The sequence below is a fragment of the Aplysia californica genome, unplaced genomic scaffold (assembly GCF_000002075.1).
Source record: "Aplysia californica isolate F4 #8 unplaced genomic scaffold, AplCal3.0 scaffold00192, whole genome shotgun sequence".
Lineage (NCBI taxonomy): Eukaryota > Metazoa > Mollusca > Gastropoda > Aplysiida > Aplysiidae > Aplysia > Aplysia californica.
In genome coordinates this window covers 190,589-214,395 of record NW_004797462.1, presented here as the reverse complement: position 1 = coordinate 214,395, position 23,807 = coordinate 190,589, and the positions used below count along the sequence as shown (strand labels likewise).

The following is a 23,807-nucleotide window of genomic DNA, read 5'->3' as shown; positions in this document are numbered from 1 at the left end:
ATCCTGAGGCAAGGTGTCCAAGATTTTTGGGCCAAAAAATGAGAAACTTTTCTCTCCAAAAGATCGTAGTTTTATTCTAGGGGCTTTGAATTTTGTTGCATCTGTTCATGACCGTAACTGACGAGATGGTACATACAGTGTTAAAAGCTCAGATAAATAGGATGTATCTTTATCTTTAATTAAGACATTTAAAACAGATGGTAGAAACTTTATACTGGATTCTTTTATCAACAGGAAGCCAATGCAGAGCTTTTAACCTTTTTGATGCAGGATCTTTCTTCTTTTTCTTCAGCACTACTCCTGCGGTGTTATTTTGGGCCACTTGCAATTTCCTCATTCGTTCACACGAAATACGAGGCTGAACAGAATTACAGTAGTCAAGTTTTTACTAGGCAAGAGAAACAGAGAGCATGCATGCAACATTGGTTGAAATAAGGTGCCTTATCTTACTAATTCTCCTAAGATCAAGGTACATACATCGAATAACATGATTTACTCGGTTGTTCAAGGACCTATCTGAATTAAAAAAGATACCTAGATTCTTAACCTTGTCGGAAAAGGATATGCCTAGCTGGCTTCTTTTAAAATCATTAAGGTTTTTTAAACTCCCAAATAAAATAGTTTCTGTTTTTTCTTCATTCAGCACGTACAAAGGACAACGGACCCACACATCCCCTACCACGTACAAAGGGCAACCGACCCCCACATCCCCTCCCACCACGTACAAAGGACAAATGACTCACATTCCCTCCGACCACTCGGTGTCGTCATCGTTCCACTCGAAGGGAGCCAGAAGACCGTCCACTAGAATGGCAAAGGCGTAGTGAATGTGAGTGCACATGTTCGCGTCTATATCCTCGGGGAAGAACACGCCTTTGCCCGGCCGGTACTGGGCCCAGTTAGTGTAGTAGCACACTAGCTGTTTTTTCTCATCAGAACCCCTGCTCCCGTTACGGGTTTGGCGGTTTCCTGCAAATCCACGGAACGCACCTGGAAGCAACAAGGGGGAGAATAAAACGGGGTCATATTTTCGGTAAATTTCCAACATTTAACTTTTTAATTTGCAATTTTGCCAGAGGCAACATAAGAGAACAAAATCAAACATTTCTATAAATCATCGGGGCATGGAGAATTTGAAAGTTTAAAGACCTATTTTTTCTAATGTTAAAATCAATGTGACATGTGTATGTTATACAATACAGGGTGATCCAAAAAAAACTTTACAACTTTTAAAAAAAAATATCTCACACAAAAATTGTTCTAGAACGCTGTAATTTGGAACAGACATAATTCATTCAAAAGGAATTTGTTTGATATAAAATCCACGAAGAAGAAACATGTTTTGAAAACGGAAACGGCTAAAAGAAAAAAAGCACCCAAAAAACGCAAAAGTTCACCAATGTTTAAAAATCTTGTAAAGGTAGTCGTGAAAAGATTAGCTGACCTTCTTTATTTTCTCTTTGACATTAATTTTCCATCCCTGTGACATCTTAACAATATTTAATTTCGTTTACAGACAGAGTTTTAAAAACCTAATGATTTCATTCTGAAATTCCTAGAAGCAGTGCTCCACATTCCCTCCTTTGGACTCGACACATTTTTAACGCGTCGTTCGAAATGTTCAGTGGCACCCTAACACAAAGATCTGCTCAACCATGAGTCTTTAAAGCCACATACACTGTACATATTCACTAAGAAGTGGCTTCTAGAGACAATAGAGTGGGGTGCCCAATAAGCAGCATTTTTGGAGATAACATATCCCGCCGGGTGAAAATGGGCTTCGCACCAAATCAAAAGTCATCGAGGAAATGATCCCTCTTTACAAGACAATCGAGGAATCATGAACTCATTGCCATGCTCTGATCCATGTCATCTCGGCCTAGCTCTGGTGACGTTTAAAGGGCTGTGCATGGTGTGTGTTCTACCTGAAGTGGTCATTTTTTAAAGAACTTTTTGGTTCTAATTCGCTATAGATCTTAACTGACGGAACTTCTCTACTCATGACGCCAAAGGTTTTGAGGGCACCTAAGCATTCTCTCCATGCCGTGCGCAGAACTAACGAAATGTCAGGGATGGTGAGTTTGTGGAGAGATAATGTTCAATACAAAAAGCTCTCTCCTCTTTACTAAACGTAGCCATGATCTCAGCAGGCAAACAAAATTTGGGAAAAATAACATCTGCAGACTTCTGTTGACCTGTTAAGACTGCTGTAGCTTGCAATAAGGCGCGATTGTTGCAACTTTTAGAGGTAGGCCTAATGCGAACTGGTGCGTCATGCTATGAAAATGGCGACAAGGTTGAAAATGGGTTGTTTTTTTAAAATGCGCTATATACAGCAAAACCATTCAATGGACTTGTGTAAAATACATATCAGAAAATTTCCTTTTGGCTTCCAAACGTTATGTTCAAATCTGAAACGCAAGACTTCAGTATGGGGGAAGATATTTACAAAACAAGTTGTAAATTTTTTTTGGGATCACCCTGTACCTAAAACAAGATGATTGGGTATGAGTTTCAGGGCAATCTTGACACAATACACGTGTAATAAGGGGGGGGGGGTGGAAATGCTAGATTTTAATTTATGTTGCAAGGCTCTGAAGTACAGAACTCACTTGGGGGAAGAAATGTGAAGTTCTACAAGCCTCCTGTACTTTAACTTACCTGCTTGACAGGCCGCCAGAGCAATCCCAAGCAGAATGCAGAGAGCTGAAGCTTGCAACGTCTGAAACAATAAGGAACAGTAGGAATAATTCTTGGGGAATGTATTCGTTGAAGCTGTTAGACAAGTTATTTTTCAAATTGTTGCCATGTGCATTACAATACTAGGGGAATTCGATACTAAAATTTACCGAGTTCTTGAAATGAAAAAAAAATGCGCAGATAATATAGATCTACTGCACAATAGGCTATTATGTTCACATACATGTCAATAATTATAAATGAACAGATTCCACTAATTTTGGACTTTCTGACAAGTCCTGTTGAAAGCAAGAAAAATACGGGTCCAGTTAGTGCGATTCCTTTTTTCATTATTAAAGTATATAAAACATAGCCAATTGTTTCTATCACACATCCTTCAGATATTCGCATTTGAGTTTGAGACAAGAGTATCTGTGATACGACATAGGCATGAGTTCATCGTAAATTGGGTCGAGTTCGTGGCAGTGATGCCCCACGCGTAAACGAACGGGGCTGCGTGTGGCGTGTGCCCACGCTGGAACGCTGAACCTCAAGGGCAATGCACAGTTCAATAGACGGGCGAGTACTTTTCGAGACTAACGTGGAGACGTCTCAGTGGTCTAAGGGCCCGTGTCCACCTCGACGGACACCAACCGACCCGATTCCGTCCGTCTCTCGGAAAGTCGGTAATTTGAAAGGAGCACCGTTTATTTCCTAAAATATCAGTGAAAAGTCCGTTTGGCTGTGTCAACAGACACGACACGACACGCCCCCAACAAAAAACGTGTCGGTTGGAAAGCCGCTTGCTCAATTTTAGCCGGGCCGGGTCGTGACTGCATGGGGAGCAATAGGCCCCGCCGGAGCTAAAAAGATTAAAATTTGAGTTTGGATAGAAATTCTAATGTCATATTCGTAATCAGCGCCTCAAAAATAGCAAATTTTACGCGCAAAGCACCTGGTTTAAATGCATATTAACAATTTACCACTTTTCCTTTTAAAAAACCCATTCATTTCTTTTTCCCACATTGGGTTCATTGACCTGGACTATTTATGGACGACGGGGAGTTATAATATTAAAACTAATAGATCTATCTTAACGAAAGCTGACTGGTTTAAACTGGGTTCGAATCTTTACCTGGTCGATTCATACATAAAATGCTTTAGATTAGAATGTAAAGTACAGTGCTTTGACTGTCCTTTATCAGTACATTAATTTACACTGGTTACTGGGAGGTGTGGGTTCAAACTTTGTTACCTGTCGATTCATGAAGGAGACTTCAATAAATTTAACATCCCTGCAGCTCTTTCGCCTAATATTTTACATTATGTAACCAGTGCTAGGAGAAGTCGTCGACCCGTTGTCTGAAGGCCAATACTGTGAACATGTGCAATGGTTAAGGTTTAACGCACCTATCAACACTATAAGTATAAGGTTATTCAAGAGGAAAAAGGGGGAGGGTGGTTTGAGGGGGGGGGGGCTATATCTGCCCATGTGGAAATTTAGCTGTACTACGTGAAATATCCCAATGTGCAGGTCATCAATTGTTAGACCAGAATTGTTGATAAGAAGACCTCTCTGTGTTTACAAAAATATCAAACAAAACCCCAAACCAACCCAAATTAAGTTGTTTAAAAAGCCAGGACAAGACTTTTTGGGGACATTTGTCTGAGAAACCTCCAGTTTTCTTTGATATCCTCCAAGGGCAGGGCCTTGGTATGGCATACGTTGGTCTCTAGGTTCTAATCTGGATCGGGAGGTTATGGGTTCGATTCTCCTCTGAATTATAATAACATTTAAAATTTGGTCACTTTGCTTCTTATTGTTTGGGGCATGATTGAAAGAATACTATAGTAATCAGTATCGTTTGACTGCACCTAGGTGGGGTTCATTTCTCCTTATAAAAGCAACATGGACACACATTAGATCCTTTTAGAAGACAGGTTTTGATTCCGTCCGTCAGGACCAAACCGAGCGGAGAGAGATACAACATCCCAGTAGAAATACCGAAATCATTGATAAATATTCTCCTCATCCAGGAACTGAACTCGGGTCGCCTGTGTATGACAGCGGAGCGCCTTACTGCCACATCACAGACGCCGGTCAAGACAGTAAGGAGTCTGGGACAGTAAGTATTTTATTTTCTTGATTTTCAACAAACTATTGCCTAATACCACATTTTGGCATTCTTTTCCAAGGCTTTACCTCGTTTCTTGCTTAGGAGTCTGTATTTCCTTGATATGGTTAAGATTTTCTTTTACTGGTTTGGTGAATCTTTTTTCTACCGAAATTTGATAGTCCATGTTTCTATACACAATCAGCGGAACGATAGGCCTACGTCTGAATGGATCATAATTAATTAAAAAGCTTTTACAAGACTATTTAAGGGAAAGTGCGTTATTTGTTTCCCGAAAGATTAATCAACGTTACCACATCTCACGCAGCTGTTTTTCTGTAACAAGGACTGACTCCTGAGCAAGAGACTGAATTACATTTGTAATAAAGGTTTGACCAATGATTGTTAGTGACAATATTAATCAGGGACAGCACGCCACGTCATAAATGAAATAATCATATCATAATTAAAAACAGTTTTCAGTGATGACTGAAGGAGAAGATGAGGATCTGTCTTGAAGGAGACAAATGATTCATGCATCTGTGGCACATAATATATAAAAAATACATGAGATTCAAAAAGTGTAAAGCTGCTGCTCACAAGCTTCCAGTATGGACAATCCACTTTCTGAAAAAATTAAACCACAGCACATACTAAAGCCATCAAACGTTCACACACACACCCCGCCCCCCCCTCTCTCTCTTTCTCTCTCTCTCTCTCTCTCTCTCTCTCTCTCTCTCTCTCTCTCTCTCTCTGTCTATCTGTCTATCTGTCCGTCTGTCTGTCTCTTCACGGCCTGAGTTGGAATTTTCTGACCTTGTTTGAACCTAAGCATTTATATTTAAATTCAAACAAAGACAAAGAAGCGGGGAAAAACAAGGATTTTTATTTTTCTGGTTGAAGCTGAATTCTTGTTGAATCTGATCTCGCTGTGTCCGAAGTCCACAGCATTAACAGATCTATGTTGCCATGGAAAAATAGAAGACTTATGTTCCAACAATTATTAGAATACTCAGCAGGTTTTGACTAAACTAACTACGCCTTCTAGGAACCTGATCTTCTACTATTCCTTACTACTCTCCTTGCGGCAGTAAATCTCACACGTTTCATTTAAAATATATGTCACCGTAAGGCAATTTGAATGGGCCAAGGTTGATTTGTCCGAGGGCACTTTTTATATTTTACTGCTGACAAAACAAAACCACAAACAAAATACACACATTGCTATGTTTCATCATGAAAATAATGTTTTTTATTTAAAAAATCAATACAAGGAATAGGGGGTTTGTAAAGTTGACCTGTATCCACTATTCATTCATCGTGGGAATGGGTTCCCGAATTTGAATAAGGCGAATTTATTTTTGAATATAATACATTTACTAACCAATTAACTACTTGTGATTCATTGTTAAAAGATGTTTAAGAAAAGTGGTAGAATACGACATATTAAAAGCTAGATTACCACAAGCTTATGAGCGGCGCACCGGCGTGACGCTCGCCAGCCAGTTCTCGTCTCGCTTTTGCTCAGTCGATAAAAGTTTCCAAGCATTGGTGCTTACATCGACACAACATGGTCCTAACACTGTTTACATACTCTTATAGTAAGGTGGAAGAGCTTTCAAGTCAAAATTTTCAGCCGAATATTTCGATAAAATCCTTTCGAAAAAACTTTCAAAGTTTTTTGTTATGGATTTTATGCACTTTGAGTTAAAATTAGCACAGCAATTATATACTGAAAGAAACATCAATTTATGTACTTTTAAATGTACTTAACTACATTATAATCGATTTGGTACGACTGGAGCATCGACGTTTTGAAAACGCTTGGGCTGTGGAGATTCCACGAATTTGCGTCCGAAAAACACTGAAATGCCGAGTCGGTGCCCAACTTAAATCCATTTATGCTTACTTTTTTATTTGTTCGTTTTCCGACGTTATTGCATTGGAGATTCAGGATAAGATTTGTAAATGTATGAACATTTTAAAGTTTACTGGAACGGGAAGCAAGATACAGTGAGGTAATTCTCCTCAGTTTTGCCGCAATTACCCGACGAGCGCCATTTTCGCACAGTATCACGTACCTACTTCCTGTCTGCAAAACAGCATTATCTATTTACGCAAAAATAGAAGCTTCTTTGCTTTTCCAGCAACAGCAGTAAGTATGAATATGAACATTAAAGGTGTACAACTTACAACGTATTTCTCAGGCAAACTTGTTTATTGAACACGTCAGTATCTGAAACTTATTTCAAAGGCAAACTTTTAATTGAAAACAAAATATCACGCAATGCCATAATCGCATCCAAATAATTAAAAAATATTATATTCAACGATGTATTCATTCTTGCAATCAAAGAAAGTCGCCCAATGTTCTCAGTAAATGTTCAAGACCTTGCTGTTCACGATGCGCTATAACAAACTCATAGTCATAGACTTGTGGTGCACGTCTGTCAGCCATCAGCAGGCCCGAGCAGCTGTAAGACTCTGTGTGATGTTTTTTTCTTTAGTGTTACAAACATTGGTGTATTAATTTGAGGCACCATAATTATGAATAAGTAGGTACCATCGTCTTCGTTTATCACTCAGTATACGAGTAAATATCAGTCACTGGCTGCTTTGGCTATTATTGTGATGTCCCTTCGGTTTTCTCGGAACTGTTTACGCAAGAACTGAAAACATGAACAAGATTGGAGTACGATGGACAAAGAAAACAAATGAAAACATCGGGCAGCTTCGAAAAAGAAATTACTGCTGTGGTTAATGAAATTTAGTAGTGTTTTCTCTTTATGCCATGCAGTATCAGGTGAGTGATAAAAAGAAATGAGACACAAAAAGGCTTACCATGATTAAGAGCTGATCGGAGTTGGTGTCAAACTCTGTGTGGAGAAAAGAAGGAAACAGTCCTCCTTTTAAACTACATTTGGGCGAGGGATCTGTGCCAGCGAGGGTTGCCGCCTCCACATTGCTATTATTCTATTTTTTAAGAGAGGTTAGACCGTATATCAGAGGAGGTCACAGCATTCAGCTTCATCACACCCACACACCAACCCCGTCTTTGAGCGACAGAAGCACATGCAAAAAGACACAGAGAGTGGGTGGTTGGCGGGTGCTCTGGTGCGGCCTGCTCTTTCTTCCCTGTCAAACTTCTATTGCCATTATCTCTCCTCCTTCTTTTTTTTTGTTTGTTACTATCTTGTAAGACCTCTAATCTTCGTCATTTCTATGACTTTATTTTGTTAATAATGCCGTAAAACTCTTACTAAAAAGAAAAAGAACACACAGATACCCACTCAGGCACTCGCATATATACATTTATTTACCACTTTTGCTCATACACACGAACAAGTACGCACGCATGGTCAGTAGTTGACACACGCAAGCAATCATCACACTGAGTCTCACAAAGGGACACACATACAAACACACACACACACACACACACACACACACACACACTCATGTGCACAAACACAACACACACACACACACACGCACATACACACACGCATGGACACGCACACAACGCGAAGGCATTTTTTTTTTGGAAACAGGGTGGGTGGTGGGGAGGGCGGGGGCTGAAATGGGCAGTTTTTTGGGGGGAAGGGGGGGGGAGGAGACATTAATCTGCCGTGAGCTGACAAAACGCCTGTTACCATTTTTGGTTCGCATTTTTTTATTTGTTAAATCGAAAGCCTGGTCTATTACCTAACGTGTGTGAAAAAAATAAAGTGAAAGGGTGTCTAGTTTTTGAATAAATTAGAATTCAAATTTCGGAAGAACACCTTTCAGTGAAAAAAAAAGGCAAAAGCAAAAGTGTTTTGTCAGCTTACGGCAAATGTGGGCGGTGAGGAGGACATAATACATTTGACCTGGTGGGCAGTGGGCGGTGGTGGCTGAGAACAAAATATATGAAATTGTATAGGTTTAACAGCCCTCGTAACACTATAGAATTTTTCAACAGGCAATACCTCTGTATTCAACGTCCATCTCCGATTGGACCGAGACACAACCAATGGGAGTGTAAATCGCCTTTTCCATAGTTGACACAAAATTAAAGATTCCGTGACCGAGGAGCTTGGAGGTTGCGTTATTTGGGTTTTTGGAGACTTTAGGAAAATTTCACTCCCATGCCTGTTTAAAAAGGGTGGGTGTTGTACATAATTTACATGTAAACTTTTTACAGTGTTAACATTCGAAACGGGGCTCTCGTTGTCATGAGGTCACAGTGTTTGCTTCTCATTCAATAGGTCCCAAGTTCGAAACCTGATAGCGACGGAAAATGTCCGTCTCATAATGTTTCTCCTTTCACCCCCTTTCCTGCTCTCTAAATTCTGTCGTCTGCTTTTGTCTCCACCTTGAGCCCCCACCCCCATCCCCACCCCTTTTGCCCCTCCTGTGGGTTCCTGACACTTTCTGCAGCCTTTCTACTGCTCCTCTGTGGCTCCTTCTTACTGCTGTCTTTCAGATACACCCCTGATCTTAAGGTACGTAAGATCTAAGACCTAGCGTTCTCGGATAAGGTCGAACAATCTGTGAGGTCCCGTGTGCAAGTTGCGCATGTTAAAGATTCCTTGGTGGTCCAAAATTGATAAGAGTAGGCTTCACCTGCCACCCGGGCAAAATTAAAAAATAATTCCTACCAAACTGAAAAGGCTTATGTGTCCTGCGCGCTCATATGACCTTATGCTGTTGCGAGCGCCGTAAAACATTTACCACCCCCCAACAAACAAAAACAACAACAACAACAACAAAAAACAAACAACAAAAAACCCCAACAACAACAACAACAACAACAACAAACAAAGCAACATAACATGCAAAAATAGTTCAGGTAACTGGCTAGCATAATGACGGCAATGGACTGTTTTGTTTTCATTCTTAAGGGACCAGTGTCTCTGACCGCGTTCGTCAAAATTCCAAAATTACGATTTTATCACCCTAAGTTTTGATCTATTTGTTTGAAACGGATTGACATCGGGATAATTGAGTAGAATCCCAGCTCCCTTTCCTCGGTTGCTTTTAGCGGGTTTTTCTTGTCATAACATGGTCTATGGCCTCTACTGATTTTTAGATCTTGACTAGAACTGGGTCAGCGTTACGACCGCTTTAAAGATGAAAATAAAGCGCTAGTCCAGAGGGCTACTTGATCTGTTCACTTTGTCACTGGTGGTTTACAGATAAACTGGTGGATGCAATAAATTGTACTGTACTATTAGTCATACTGGTGGACTGGGGTGACTAAGGCCACTGGGGTGACATAGACAAGTAACTGGTAAAATATTTACTCCATTTTTCAAGTGGAATTACTGATTTATTCTTTTTTAAAATGCAGTATTTTTGGTTAGTTAGTATTAATTGGTTTCTTTGTATATCTACAAACATAATAAGAGCTCTACAGGCACTATTTGAGACAGAACACTTCACATGTGTAGGAAAAAGACAATGAGTAATATTGATTTATGCCATTTGGCGGCCATCAATTGGATTTCAAGGCCCCAAGGGTTGCGCCCACCTTTTAAAAAGAGTCATGGGGGCTAATTTTCTTACTTAGAACCTGAACATGGTAAAACATAAGAGAAACAAACAATGGGAGCTTACGATCACGGGGTTATTGATATTTACCCAACTATGTTGCGTTGAGGGAGTTAGGGAAGAAAAGGGGAGGGGAGGTATGGGAATGTATGGGTATGGGTCATAAAGAGGTCAACAAGATATAGCAGGTACAGTTACGAGCAATTGGAGTGAAGGTGAGGAAATAAGGGGCACAAGAGGACTACACGAAACGGAAAAATAGAAATAATTTTAAAAAGTACAGTACATGTAATTGTATAGGTTTAATGCTGTAGGGTATTTAAGAGGGGGGGGGGGGAGCTCCGAATTCAAAGTACATTCTCGAAAGGACAGAGCTATCTGGATGTAAACCCCTTAAAAGCATTCCAAAACAATCCAAGTTCAGACTGCCCGTAGGGGATTCGAACTAGGGCCACCCCTCCTGTAGCCCTGCATGACACCAACAATGAACTGAGCCAACGGCACTCCCAGGAAGAAGAAACAGAGGAACATGCATAATATAGGTTTATAATATAAAGATACAGTTTGCCTTGAACGACAGGGAGAGACGAGAGAGAGAGAGAGAGAGAGAGAGAGAGAGAGAGAGAGAGAGAGAGAGAGAGAGAGAGAGAGAGAGAGAGAGAGAGAGAGAGAGAGAAAGAGTGAGATAGGGAGAGAGAGAGAGAGAGAGAGAGAGAGAGAGAGAGAGAAAGAGTGAGATAGGGAGAGAGAGAGAGAGAGAGAGAGAGAGAGAGAGAGAGGGAGAGAGAGAGAGAGAGAGAGAGAGAGAGAGAGAAGGGGGGGGGGAGAGAAAGAAAGAGTGCCGGTACAAAAAATGGTGGAAAGGAAAGAGAGGTGGAGAAACATAGTTTTATAAAATCCCATAACTCACCCTGTTTCAGAATGTCTTCAAAATGCTTATACTTATACTACAGAAAGTTCCTAAGACTTCACTGCGATTGAACTGCAACTTTATACAAGTTCCAAATGTTAGAACGTTGTTATCCAAAAAATACAGGCTGTCTAGAAAAAAGAGTACCCATTTAAAGGATGATAAGTCGGTCACCTCTGCCCTAATTTCAACCAAATTTTGAACAAACAAAATTGAACCACGAGGACGTCAACTTTGTTTTAATGAAGAAAATCAATTTTCGTGTTCAAGAAATATCAAGTTTTAAAATTTCAACCAAAACCGGGTAAATCGCAAAATGTTATTCTTTATAAGAGTTCAGCTGCAGGGTTGTGATCAACAGTCATATCAGATAGTTATCTAAACGTTACGACAACGTTTTGTAGAAGTTTGGGGAGAATGTGTTACGTTGTGCAGGCCTGGTTCCAGTGGGATGGTGCCACAACCCACACACCAAGAGTGGCCTTTGTATGGTTGCAAGAAAGGTTTGGAGAGTGCCTTATAAGCCAAAAATGTACAAATGAATGATTACCAAATTTTCTCCAACTTGAGCCCCTTCAGTTATTATCTTTTTGGGGTTTGTTTCAGACAGAGTCTAGGGAAACAACCCCCAAACATTCTAACAGTTGAAAAATCAGTGTCGGACAAGACGTCCAACAAATCGAAGCAGAAATAACATGCCGCAAAGTTATTCAAAATTTTTGGAGCTTGTATGGAAAGATACAGTCTACACCTTGAGATTAAAATAGTGAGCAATTTCCTTGAGATTATTTGGAAATATCAGTTTTGTATAAGTGCGGTCAAAAATTCGTGTGCGAAACCTATCCTCAAATATCTCTTGAACGGGAAAATCAGTGCCATCGATTCTTTGCTAAGCAGATTGTATCAGTTTGTTTTAACAAAACTATTTTTTTCCACAACATTTGAGGCTGGATAAAAAAAAACCCAACTTTTCTTTATAAACGTATATGAATCATTTTTTTTTAATTATGTCGCATTTTTTGAATTTGTGATTCTAGATCTAATTCCTTTGATACCAATATAAAATATTGCTTAGAATTGCCATTGACTATGTTCATGAACAAGGTAAAACGTTCCTTGACCTTAAAATCAGGTTTTCAAAACTGTCCAAGTCACAGAAATTGTACAGCTCTTTTGTAAATCTTGCTCAGTAGGCAAAAATGGCAAGTTCCGCAACACGTATATGTTTTTAAACACATGCTTAGGGATAAACGTCATGGCTCCATGGATTAAATGTTTCACAGTTATACAGAGTTTTGGACAGCTTTACTACAGCAAAAAAAAATAAATCTTGGTGCCCGTCCTAGTCTTTTATTTGTTAATTCTCTTTATTTCCATATTATTTCGCTTAACCCATTTCAAAGTTCTCTCCTGTTACCCAGCATTTCACCCAGATGAATGGTCCCTAGATATAGATTTATTTTCTTTGAGATTTTGCGAGTGAAGACTCCCTTCCTGTTCCTTTATATGACATGAGACAGCAGACCTTATGTAATGCACGATTACAAGATGCAGAGCCAAGTTCAACCAAATATGGTGAGTATTTGAGCATAAATGTCCCTTCTGTTACCGGGGTCTATAACGACTTATCATAGAGAAATCTGATACACTTTCCTTTGGTTAGGAAGTCTGCCAAGGTTACATTTCAATGGTAAAACAATCCATAACATGAGCTGTACCCAGTGAGTGGTCGTCAGGGTAATGATGTACAGAATTCCCTCCAGTTACTTTCCCTCCAGTTACCCGGGATTTGGTAACTAGCGAGAATAAAAAAGTAACAGGAGAGAAAGGAATGTGCTCAATAGCTTAACTGGCCACAGTTCGGGTTAGAATGTGAGGTAGTCCACGCTTAATAGAGTAAACAAAAGAGGTTAAAACTAAAGACATGTTTGTGTTTTTTCAACAGAACACCTGAATTGTAATTTTTATATTTGAGTAACAGGACGGAATTGAGAGTAACAGGGGAGAATACAAGGTAGAAAGAAGGAAGGGTATGTGTCAAATAGCTAAACTGACCAAAGTTCGGGTTGAGAATGGGTAATTTATGCGCAAACAAAATAGAATAGTTATTATATAAATGAGGTCTCTGTACTTTTTCAACAAACCCCTGTATTGTGATTCTGTAATTTAGGTAACAGGGTGGAATTGAGAGCAATAGCGAGGGAACAACAGAGTAAAATGAAAGACAAAACTTTCCATTTTTCCTACATCGGTGATAATAATTATGCAACCTACTTTTGTTCCACTTTAGTCTAGAACCTTCTATTTTGATAAATGGTAATGAAGAGTTCTCAGCTCTGTCCAACGTTGTGTCTCTGAGAAAGACACATTACACGAATTTCCCATTTGGCTCCGTCCTTTCGGAAAGGAAGTTAATCGTTAAACTCAGAGGTCCACCCTCTGAAATAATCTTATAAGAGCGTTAAACCTGTACCATTTAACCATTTTAACCAAAGAGTTCTTAAATTGTAGGCCTTGATCTATATCTTTCATTTAGTTGCAGATTTAGAAGTGCATTTCGCGTTGTCGCAGAGACGTAGATGTAGACTGAAGTAAGAAATAAGAATCTTCTTCGCAGAAAATTTGTCACACATGAAATCAGCTTAGCTTAGTTGACTTCAGCACTATGCCACTTATGCTAGATCTAGATTGACTGTATGGAGGGCAGGCCCTACTGATAGTTGATTTCTCAAACAGGACTTTAAAAAAAAAATAATATTTGTTTTTTTTTCACCAGAGACAAAGCTGACTCCTGCTGAATAAAAGTAATAAAAGAGAGACAGAGAGAAACGAAACAAGAACCCAGGGAAGACACTGCACGACATGCAGTATGAATAGCAGAACTGCATCAAAGGCAAAGAACAAAGGGGAAAGGAAACCTGTTCTTTTGTATTATTTCAACAGACGATAGTGCAGCATGTATGGAATGGAGAAAAGCGAAGAAAGACACAAATCTGAAGAGGAAATCAAACAGTGCCGATGACAAAACAACAGATGCCCCATCCTCAAGTGTGTCATTTTATTTCTTAACTAAAATGTAGGTTTGCAATGAAAGCATTGCAGAGAAATGAGAGCAAGAAGGCAGTGAAAAGAATGCTAAAATGTCCTTTTGCTCTCCTGGGTAAATTGAAAGACCGATAAAAGCAAACAAAAGTATTAGAAAGTTGGCTTCTGCAGAAATATTAAGAAAGTACAAAATCCAGAGCAAATATTAATTTTGTAGAACTCTCAACATAAAGAACAAAAGGAAACTGAAGAAAAAAATGCTTTCAACTCTGCAGATAGATAAAGTGCACATTTTGGATTTTTTTCCTTTGGCCTGACAACTCGAGAATTTTGAACGGTTAAAAAATATTGCTACCTTGAAACAGATTTTTTAAAACCCAAAAACTTTTGTTGAATTACATCGTAGAAAATCTGTACAGACAGTACCAGAGCATTTGTTTTACATGCTTTTGGCGGCGGAAGCTATTTAATAATCAGATCAAAACGCTTGTGCTTGCAAGATTTGTGATAACACTGAGTTGACAGCTGACGCATTGTTTATGCATTGTGTTCATCTGAAGGTTATTCCTTCTCAAATTTGGCCAAAACATGCATGCACGGATCGTGTGATCTTAGAAACCCAGTCCCACTACTAAACATCATCATCGACGGGACACAACTAAAACAAGTTGAGGAATTTAGATAGCTTGAGGGCATGCTTACACATGACGGAATATTGGACTTAAGAAAATTGAAATCAGGACCCAAAAGCAAATGCAGAAACCTATAAATTGTCAGCACTACTCACCCATAAACACCTATCAATGGAAGTAAAAAGGCAACGACTTATTCACAAAATATCCCTTCCAACACTGACTTACGATATAAAACAAGAAGATGAAAGACTGATAAACGAAATTTGACAGGGAAAAAACAGGTTATGGAACAAGAACATCGAAGAATGAAGTGGTTCGGTCATCTGATGAGAGTGTCACCAAATCAACCAGCTTCACAAGCTTACAAACTCTAATGATTGTGTCCGGATACAAGGGCAGGTGCAGACCACGCTAAACGTGGCTGAATAGCGTTATAGAGGATAGCGTTATAGAGGATAGAGGACCTCCGAAAGAATAACATTTCAACAACAGAAGCCACCTACACTGCCCTTGATTGAAAATTGTACCCCCCCCCCTCGACATCTAATGACGAAAGGGGAAGAATGAAGCAAAGTAAAAGGATCCAATCCTAGCATACTCTGAAGACATGAAACTCACTGCAACGTGGCAGAAATGGGTAGTAATGAAAGAAAATAGAAATCCCGAACGGTGAAAAGAAGAAAAGAAGAATCACTAAGAAGAGAACAGAAACTGGGAGACTGATGCCACTGTGGGCTTTATTCCAGAAAACGTTTCGACAGTACAAGTTATACGATTTTAATATTGACCATCAGTTTAAGGAAAGACATGGAGCAACTTTCAAGCCAATGCAGCAAGAGTACATGCTAACGTCGCTCAAAATTATTTGAGTAAAACGGAAGAGGAAATACAAAGCACACACGTTGGGGCTTTGCAAAATCAACTGTCTACACTACCCACAGGTAACTTTACTTTACTCTTACTTTATATGATCTCTTATACTGCGAGGTGTGGAGGAGAGATTCAGATCTGGCCCCCTGGGACATGGGCCAGGTGTGTTGCTTTTCGGATCGACATATTGTGACTTTGAAGGATGTGTTTGACTCAATCAATCCATCTTTTTATTAGCCTTCCTTTTGATCCCAAGCCATCGAATCGCATGCTGTAGACCTCTGATGCTGGCAGTTGTGGCCCCATTCTCATTACGCGTCCAAAACATCCTCTCGATATATTTCGTTTCGACGCAAAAAAAACCCAACCTATTCCAGTAACACAGCTCTATGGTTTCTGTTGGTAACAGGAGAGAACATTTTCCTTGCAAGCTAAGGCAACAGTTGCCGTTACACTCTAATTTGACAAAATTAAGCTAAGAAATTTCACTTTTATGTCTATAGATGGGTGATTCATTTCATCAATATTATTTCGAAACTTTTCATAAAAATTAATTTTTCGAAAAAAAATGAGAATCTAAAATGTGACATTTTAAAAAAAAGGCTCATATAGAATACTACAAATCTCCATCGTGCAAAAAATGGAAAGATTCACGGCATTTCTCGCATCTAACACACATTTTGCATGCGTATGTGGTCTACGTCACAGTTCACCAATAACACTATTTATTCAGTAATAAAACTTTAGATCACGTCAAAGAGTCTACATAACAAGAGGGTCCACTCCTCTCTTTGAGCCAATTAAAAAAGTGTCCTCAAAATTCGGTGGCATCCTCTTCGCAAATGCGCACCCTTTGCGAACAGAGTTACCCTACTTGTGTTAAAAAACTCAAAGTGAAACTAACAAGTTTTTTAATAAAAAAGAATTCAAATTTCGGAAGAACGCTTTTTTAAAATGGTTACGCTGACAAAAAACCTCTTCCGGGGGAAGGGGCGACTGTTTTCTTCGTTTAATTTGACTTTAGAATGAGAGGCGAGAGGTCATTAAAATTTTTAAAAAGCAACTAAAACTCCGCACTGAACGAATCCGAACAGCTGATGAACAGCAGTCGATCTGCGCACGCAAGGAGGTGCTGTTCATATTCTTCTTCTGGAGAAACCGAAGAGAGCTTCAAAACAGACTGCAGCGGCTGAGTGAATCATCTTGTTATATACTATCTTTGATCACGCATAGTTACGATCTCCCGATAAATGACAAGTGAAATTTTAAAAACATGTCTGCTCATACTTTATAACTAGATCTAGTCTGATGAAAAGCAGCATAGTGGCGATGATGGCGAGCAGGAATTGTAGTCGACTACTTCGACAGAAAGGTCCCTTTGTGCGATACTTCCATTCTTTGCCTTATTTGATACCGGTATTCTTCAAACAATCTTCTTAGATTAGTAAAAACAACCTTAAATATACGAGTAGGTAGTATCTAACTTACGGATAAAAGGTGTGAAACACAGTGTAGCTCAAACCTATTCAGTACCGATGCGCTGGTGCTAGTGTGTTTTGGTTTGAACAATAATAAAATTAATGTAATCAAAATCATCCATGGTTGCAAAATCGAAGTTGGGAAAACTTATAGTTTTTTTTTCCCTCACCATTAATTGCGCTCAAGTTTATCAAGACATGAGTCCCATAAGCAAAGCGTCGGGACTAGAAGCAAAACGGGCTTGCTTTTAAACGTTTTATTGTCCCAGCTCATTTGATATAAGCTTTTTAAAATCAGTAGAAACCATTGACTGGGAAGTTTTAGTAGTATAATTAATAAATGTTTTCATGAATAAGTGTGCGGTGGCTAGATAAACTGGGAGAAAGACGCACAGTCATAAAGCAAGATTCAGTCCGAAACCACAAAACACCGGCTATTATTAATTAATGAATATTGTATACCTCTCAATTTTATATCTTGCATCCTTTTTTTGTCTGAAAATTGTTCTAACAATACCTACTGGTGAAGCTTAAAGTGTTTCTTAAGCTTTTTTTCTGAGATAACCCTCTGAAAATTCATGACCCGAGAAGAGATAGACAGAAAAGTATAAACAATAAATAGTGACACACTGCAACGAAGAGGTTGATGAAAACCAAATACTGTGAGTCTGTTATGGATTTCTACACAGAAAACAGGTATTTTCTGTTTACATTTTTTTTTTCAAATCGAAAACTTCGTGGATGAACGTCAGTGGAAATAATGACTCGTTCTTCTGTTTGGTCCAGCTTGACACCCTACCCATAATGTCAAAGAGCCACATACAGATGCTATGATTCTTCTTTTTCCATTCAAGAATCAAATCACGGATATTAAAATTTGTTGTTGGTGGTGGTGGGTTGTTGGTTGTTTTTGTGTTTTTGGGGGGGGGGTTGGGGGGGTTGGGGGGGAGGGACCGAGTTAAAATATCTTATTTCAAAAGGCTCACATGCTTCAACACATGCACACTGCAGCACCAAAATATAATAAAGAGATACACCCACGTTTGACATAGTTGATAACACGTTGATCGCGCCAGAACGATAAATAATCACGTTACGCAGGTCCAACGTTTGTGCTCCCTGGGCATTATTACTACTTTAATTTGTTCTCCTGACGGACAGCTTGACTCGACAAATTCTGACATTTTGAAGAAAAGAAAATCCCACAAGTTCACGCGAAATGTGATATCCTCAGTCAAATGTAAAAGATAGTTTTTTTTGTAGGTCTCTAAGGTTTCGCTAAAAACCACAATCACGGATGGCTGGTTCTCTTGTACGTGACAAAATTGTATTTTCATTGATCTCATTTTCAGCATACCCCCCCCCCCCCCACCCCCACACCCACACCCACACACTTTTTTGCGCAAGACTCGCTTCCAGTGTGGGTAGTAAAAGCAAAACCCAGCTTGTCTAATGTGGGGTCAAAGAAGTACAGACATGCTCTGGGGGCTCTCGTGGCCTAGAGGTTAAGGTGTTGGCCTCTCATTCAAAGGTCCCGGGTTCGAATCTGGGTAGCGACTGAAACATTTTCTTCTCTAAAATTGTGTCCTTCTACCTCCTCTAGCAATGTTCTGTCGTCTGCTTTCGTCTACTCTTTCTGCCCCCACCTCTTCACCTCCTCTGCCCCCTCCCCTGGGCTCCTGGCTCTTTCTACAGCCTTTCAACTGCTACTCCTTGGCTCCTTACTGCTGTCTTTCAGCCACACCCCTGATCTTCTGGTAGGAAAGATCTACACCTAGCATTCTCGGACAAGGGAAAAAAATCTCGGAGGGCCCGTGTGCAAGTTGGGCACATTAAAGATCCCTTGGTGGTCTAAAATCGATAAGAGTAGGCCTCGGCCGGCACCCGGGCAAAATTTAACATTTCCTACCAACTGAAAATGTTTAATGTGTCCCGCTCGCTCATATGACTGTATGCAGTTGTAAGCGCCGTAAAACACTTACAAAAAAAAAAGACATGCTCTCCAGAATCAGATGGTCGCAATGTCCCCCTCGCGTAATTCTTCAACCTTTATTTCTACGGTGCTCAAAAAGGAATAACAAAACTCGAGTGTCGCAAGTAGAGTAACAAAAAGTTCTATGTAAAGGGAGTAAAATAAAAGAAGGTAGGGCAGGTAAGTTAGGCAAGAAAAATTAACTTGAGTACTCCAACTCTGTTCATAATCTAAGAAATCAACGAAAATGTGTCTTGCCATCCAATCATTTGCAAATTCGGTTTGCAATCTTTAAAAAAAAAAGACAACAGAATTATTTTAAGCTTATCTATTTCCATTTTCCATTTCAGAGACATATTACCACGTCATTTGAAACTTTACCCCCAAAAGTAGTCTACAAAAAAATAATCACGCCCCTTTTAACGCATCTTTCTCAGCTTTGCGATCCGCAGTTCATAGCTTGCTTTACTTTGTCAAATATTGAGATGTATTAAATATCTAGATCTAATTTTTAGATTTAATCGTGAAATGAAGGAAAATGGAAGAAATTTTAAATGACAGCGTCAGTTAAAACGATAATACTAATAAGAAACATGAGCCCAATTTTCCCAGGCCACCACGCAGTAATAAAATTATTATTTATTGTTCTGTTGAGGCATTTCGCAGGGAAGTAACACAAGGTAATGGCAAGATCTTCATAAATGCGGGTTATCCAGCTTGTAGCCTGCCTTGTAATAACGGTACACGATGTGCTCTAAAATTCGCGGGAGACGGGTGGGTGGAGTGGGGTAGGGAGGGGGTAGGGTAAGGGGATTAGGGATGTTGTATCCGCTCGTCTAGATGACTTGCTAGCTTACACAGCGAGGTGTAACGCTCGTCCAACAAAAATATGATGCCGCCAAACGTTTCACGGTCTTTTTTCGATTACATCAAATACATGTTTTGATTTTCCTTTCAGTATTGATAGTAGAATTTTAATAATATAGCCTAGTACAGTTTCATTTTTGTTCAGGCGAAAAAAGGGGAAACGTGGAAAAAAGGGGAGGGGTGGGAGAGAGATTTGTTCCTCTGTGTATGGCTTGTTCGTGGCAGCGCAGTGACGACAACAACGAAGATAAAGGTGACCAGATAAGATAAAGGATTCCGTGTTGTCGAACTTTAACGTATCAACATGTAGGCCCTTGTTGTTACCATTCTCATCATAGTAATATCCAGGAAAAACAAAAGATATCGACAAATATAAAAACTGTGTTTTCGAACTTTAAAGTATCAAAATGTAGTTGCTACCATGCTCATCATAGTCAAAGTAGACCCCAATTTAACATAATTGAGCTTAACGTTTTGAGGTTTTGTTTCGATGTCCTTTAATGTGATTTACTAAAACACAACGGTTTGACATAGATGGAAATCGCAAATCGATGGCTGCAGCAAAACTCCCACAAACACCAATTTTCCATTGGCATTTGTAAGAGTCTTGGATCCATCTATCGAAACTGATTTCAAGTAAATTTTTAAAATATAGACATTGATAGTAGATCTATCTTTATTTTTTAAACTGGAATATTTGTCACGGTGGTTAACAGCTGGTGTAACTCACAGTGGTAAGCCTAGCATAGGAAATGTAGACGGGTAAAACTTAGCTGGGATTGTTTAAAATATTTAATTTAAACAAGTTAATGATATTCCTTGTCAAAAGCTGCACTCTCACGCTCTGTCCCCCCCCCCCCCTTTTTAACTTCCAGCTAGAAAAAATATCGAGGTACCAAAAAAACCCCACCTCAACCACAAAGCAAAAGTAATATCAACGGCAACAGCAACAACGATGACCACGACGACGACAACACAGTCGGGAGAAATCATCTAGCACACCACAACCGCTTAGGAGCTGTTTATTTGTACTCAAGGAAAAAATGATATCATGCATCGTATCTTTTAGAGGACAACAGGGTGCTTCCAAAAAAATATCTACCTCTAAAATTTAAATAGCTAATTATTCTTACGTATACTTGACACAGAACTTGAATATCTTGAATTTATTTCTGCTGACAGGATGCTTCAAAGTTCAAAACCAATTGAGTAAGGCATTTTGAAGTGGTAACTTTTTTAAATCACTAAAATTGACTTTTAAAAATGAAAGCGTAAAAAAATTATTATGGAAATTTGTAAGACATGCTCAGTAAAATGCCCTGACTCTTTTGCACCATTTATTTAAAGCAATATATCTAGTTTCGTACTCTTACATTTTAAAAACAAAGTTAGAGTAAACATTCAGTTAAAACATTTTTATGTAAACGATGTACTTCTTTCAACAGTAAACATATAGGCTACTCAGTTGTGAATCACTCGCGCGCACAAGTGCTAGTCGATGTAACTTGTAACGCATTGATTTTGATTAGCAATTTTATTTTCGTTTCCAACTGGTCAATCACTTGAAGGTGTTGCTAGTAAAGTCCCCACAAAGAGAAATTCAGTGTTCAAGTGCTGTCTGCAAAGAGACCATTCGCAAACCATTTTGCCGCTGATGGCTAGGCCTTGGAAATTATCGTGAAGTCAAGTCAGGGAAACATTGGTTGTATGGGGTGTGGCTCCATTCAACTGAAACCGTAGGCCTGTGAGGCATCGTGGTGATATCAGGCGTTCGTCAAAATAATGAAATTGAAGAAACTGGCATGTTTCTGTCTGTTTGGCAATTTTTGACACATTTATGTTTTGGACCTTTAAGGTCCAATTAAAAACACATTTCTGTGTGGATTTTACTGGGGGGAAAATGTTGATTTAAGGCACAAAAATGTAAATTTGCCGTTTCTAAGGACTCTCAAGCTCTGGAAGTCGCCAAACTTTGGCGTCCCTCACTAACTTCACCTCTGAAACCAGGCGACCCCCACCTCCTTCAATCGCAAATATCTCAACTTCTATTCTTGTTAGATGAATGTTCTTTCACCGAAAGCAAGACAAATGAACAAGCTTTAAAATGATACCAATAACTCCACATGTCAAAAATATGACGAGCGCCTGATTCCACCACGTTGTGACACATATATTATAATCAGCGGCTACGGCTGAATTGTAAAGAGGGTGGGGTTTGCCGTTCCCAAACGTTGAAATCACACTGATTATGAAGGATGCATAATGACAGAGATGACAGTGAAACACGAATATAAAAGGGTAACGGGGAAAGGTACATAGATCTAGATTCAAAAGTATTATAATCTTGTTTGTGGCAAGACCATAATATTTGAAATCAGTAAAATGGACTGACCTGCCCATATTTATATATGTACATGATTTGTGGCCTCCGGTTTTAATGTTGAGCGCATTTTCTGATGACTTTATGCCTTTTGCTTTCAATCCACAACAGGATGCCAAAATTCTTCTCTTTGATATTGTCCTAGTGTCCTGACAGTGAGCTTAGCTTCACGTAATAAAGAACTAAAGCGAATTTCAAAAAATGTATTCTACAAGATGCATTGCTGCATTGAAAAAGAAACTTAAGATTCCAATTGAAAACTATCTCAACCCCCTGATTCAATACAAAGGCACTTGCTTCATTGTTTGTCTGATCCCCACAAACAGAACACAAGTGTACACTGTACGCAATATATCGTTACCAGTAAACACGCTCAAATCTTTATTTAAGTAGAGGCCCTACAAACTACACACGCAATATAAGCCCACCGACACCATAACAGTTACATGGATTGACTAAAGAAAATACCGAAAGCTAAGGAAAAATGGAGGTAAGGGGGGGGGGGGTGCTCAGTCTACGCTTAGGTCTCAAGCCGCAAGAGTGGATAAACTAGATCAAGAGTCATGCCATGGCTAGGCACGTGGCACAGTGCAGCTTCAGCCCCCGAGCCAAATAGAACCATCTCTTTCGTTGTCTCAGCCTTGAACTATGCAAGGCCAATGCCCCAATTATAATATTATTCAATCTGTGGGAACATAAACGCCAGGGTTTTCCCGACGGAGGGAGTGCCTGATAGGATGAAACTATAGCGTAGCAAATAGTAATAGGCACGCAGACCAATCAGATCGCCATGTTTTGTTTTGATTTTGGTCAAAAAAGTAGCTTTTTGGTGAAGAAAACCAGGTGGGACTGAAGCTGCAACTCCCATCTCACAAGACGTAACTGCGTGTACTTTTTATAGCTGTCTCCTCCTTAGACCTTTTCAAAAATTCTTAAGGACTGCAATGTGCCGCTCACTTGTTACACTAGTGATCCTGCCCGTCTCCACAAACCAGAGTGGACCAACAATGGTGTGGCTGCTGAGTGCCACCCAGGTTGTGGACTTCTCCACATGAAGTAGACGCCCATGCATATACTCGTGTCGGGGATTGATTCATAAAGAAGAGTTCTTAAAAGTTAATTGCTCATCTAAATGAAGATATGATTCGTCCGAGAATCAATATTATTTCGCTCACTCAATCTGGGTCTCTTTCCAACTGCTGAGCAAAGTGTTTTACTGCTAAGCGATATGATACAGACTGAGATGAGATCATATCGCAATGTCCCCCGAACGGACTCATGATTCTGGTCCTCTACTTAAACAGCCACCTGTCTCATTGATATTT

The 23,807-nt window shown here is 39.5% G+C and overlaps 1 protein-coding gene across 1 annotated transcript in view; it reads right to left on the bottom strand.

Annotated features, from left to right (window-relative positions):
* The window catches only part of LOC101853555 (chitotriosidase-1-like), a 33,796-nt gene extending 10,242 nt beyond the window's left edge, over positions 1–23,554 (bottom strand). Inside the window, exons 1-3 of the mRNA XM_035969890.1 lie at positions 23,440–23,554; positions 2,662–2,775; positions 744–990 (exon numbers count right to left, since the gene is read on the bottom strand). Coding sequence (XP_035825783.1) covers positions 744–990; positions 2,662–2,775; positions 23,440–23,554 — 476 coding nt within the window. The remainder of the gene's footprint in view (positions 1–743; positions 991–2,661; positions 2,776–23,439) is intronic.
* Positions 23,555–23,807: the final 253 nt, after the last annotated feature.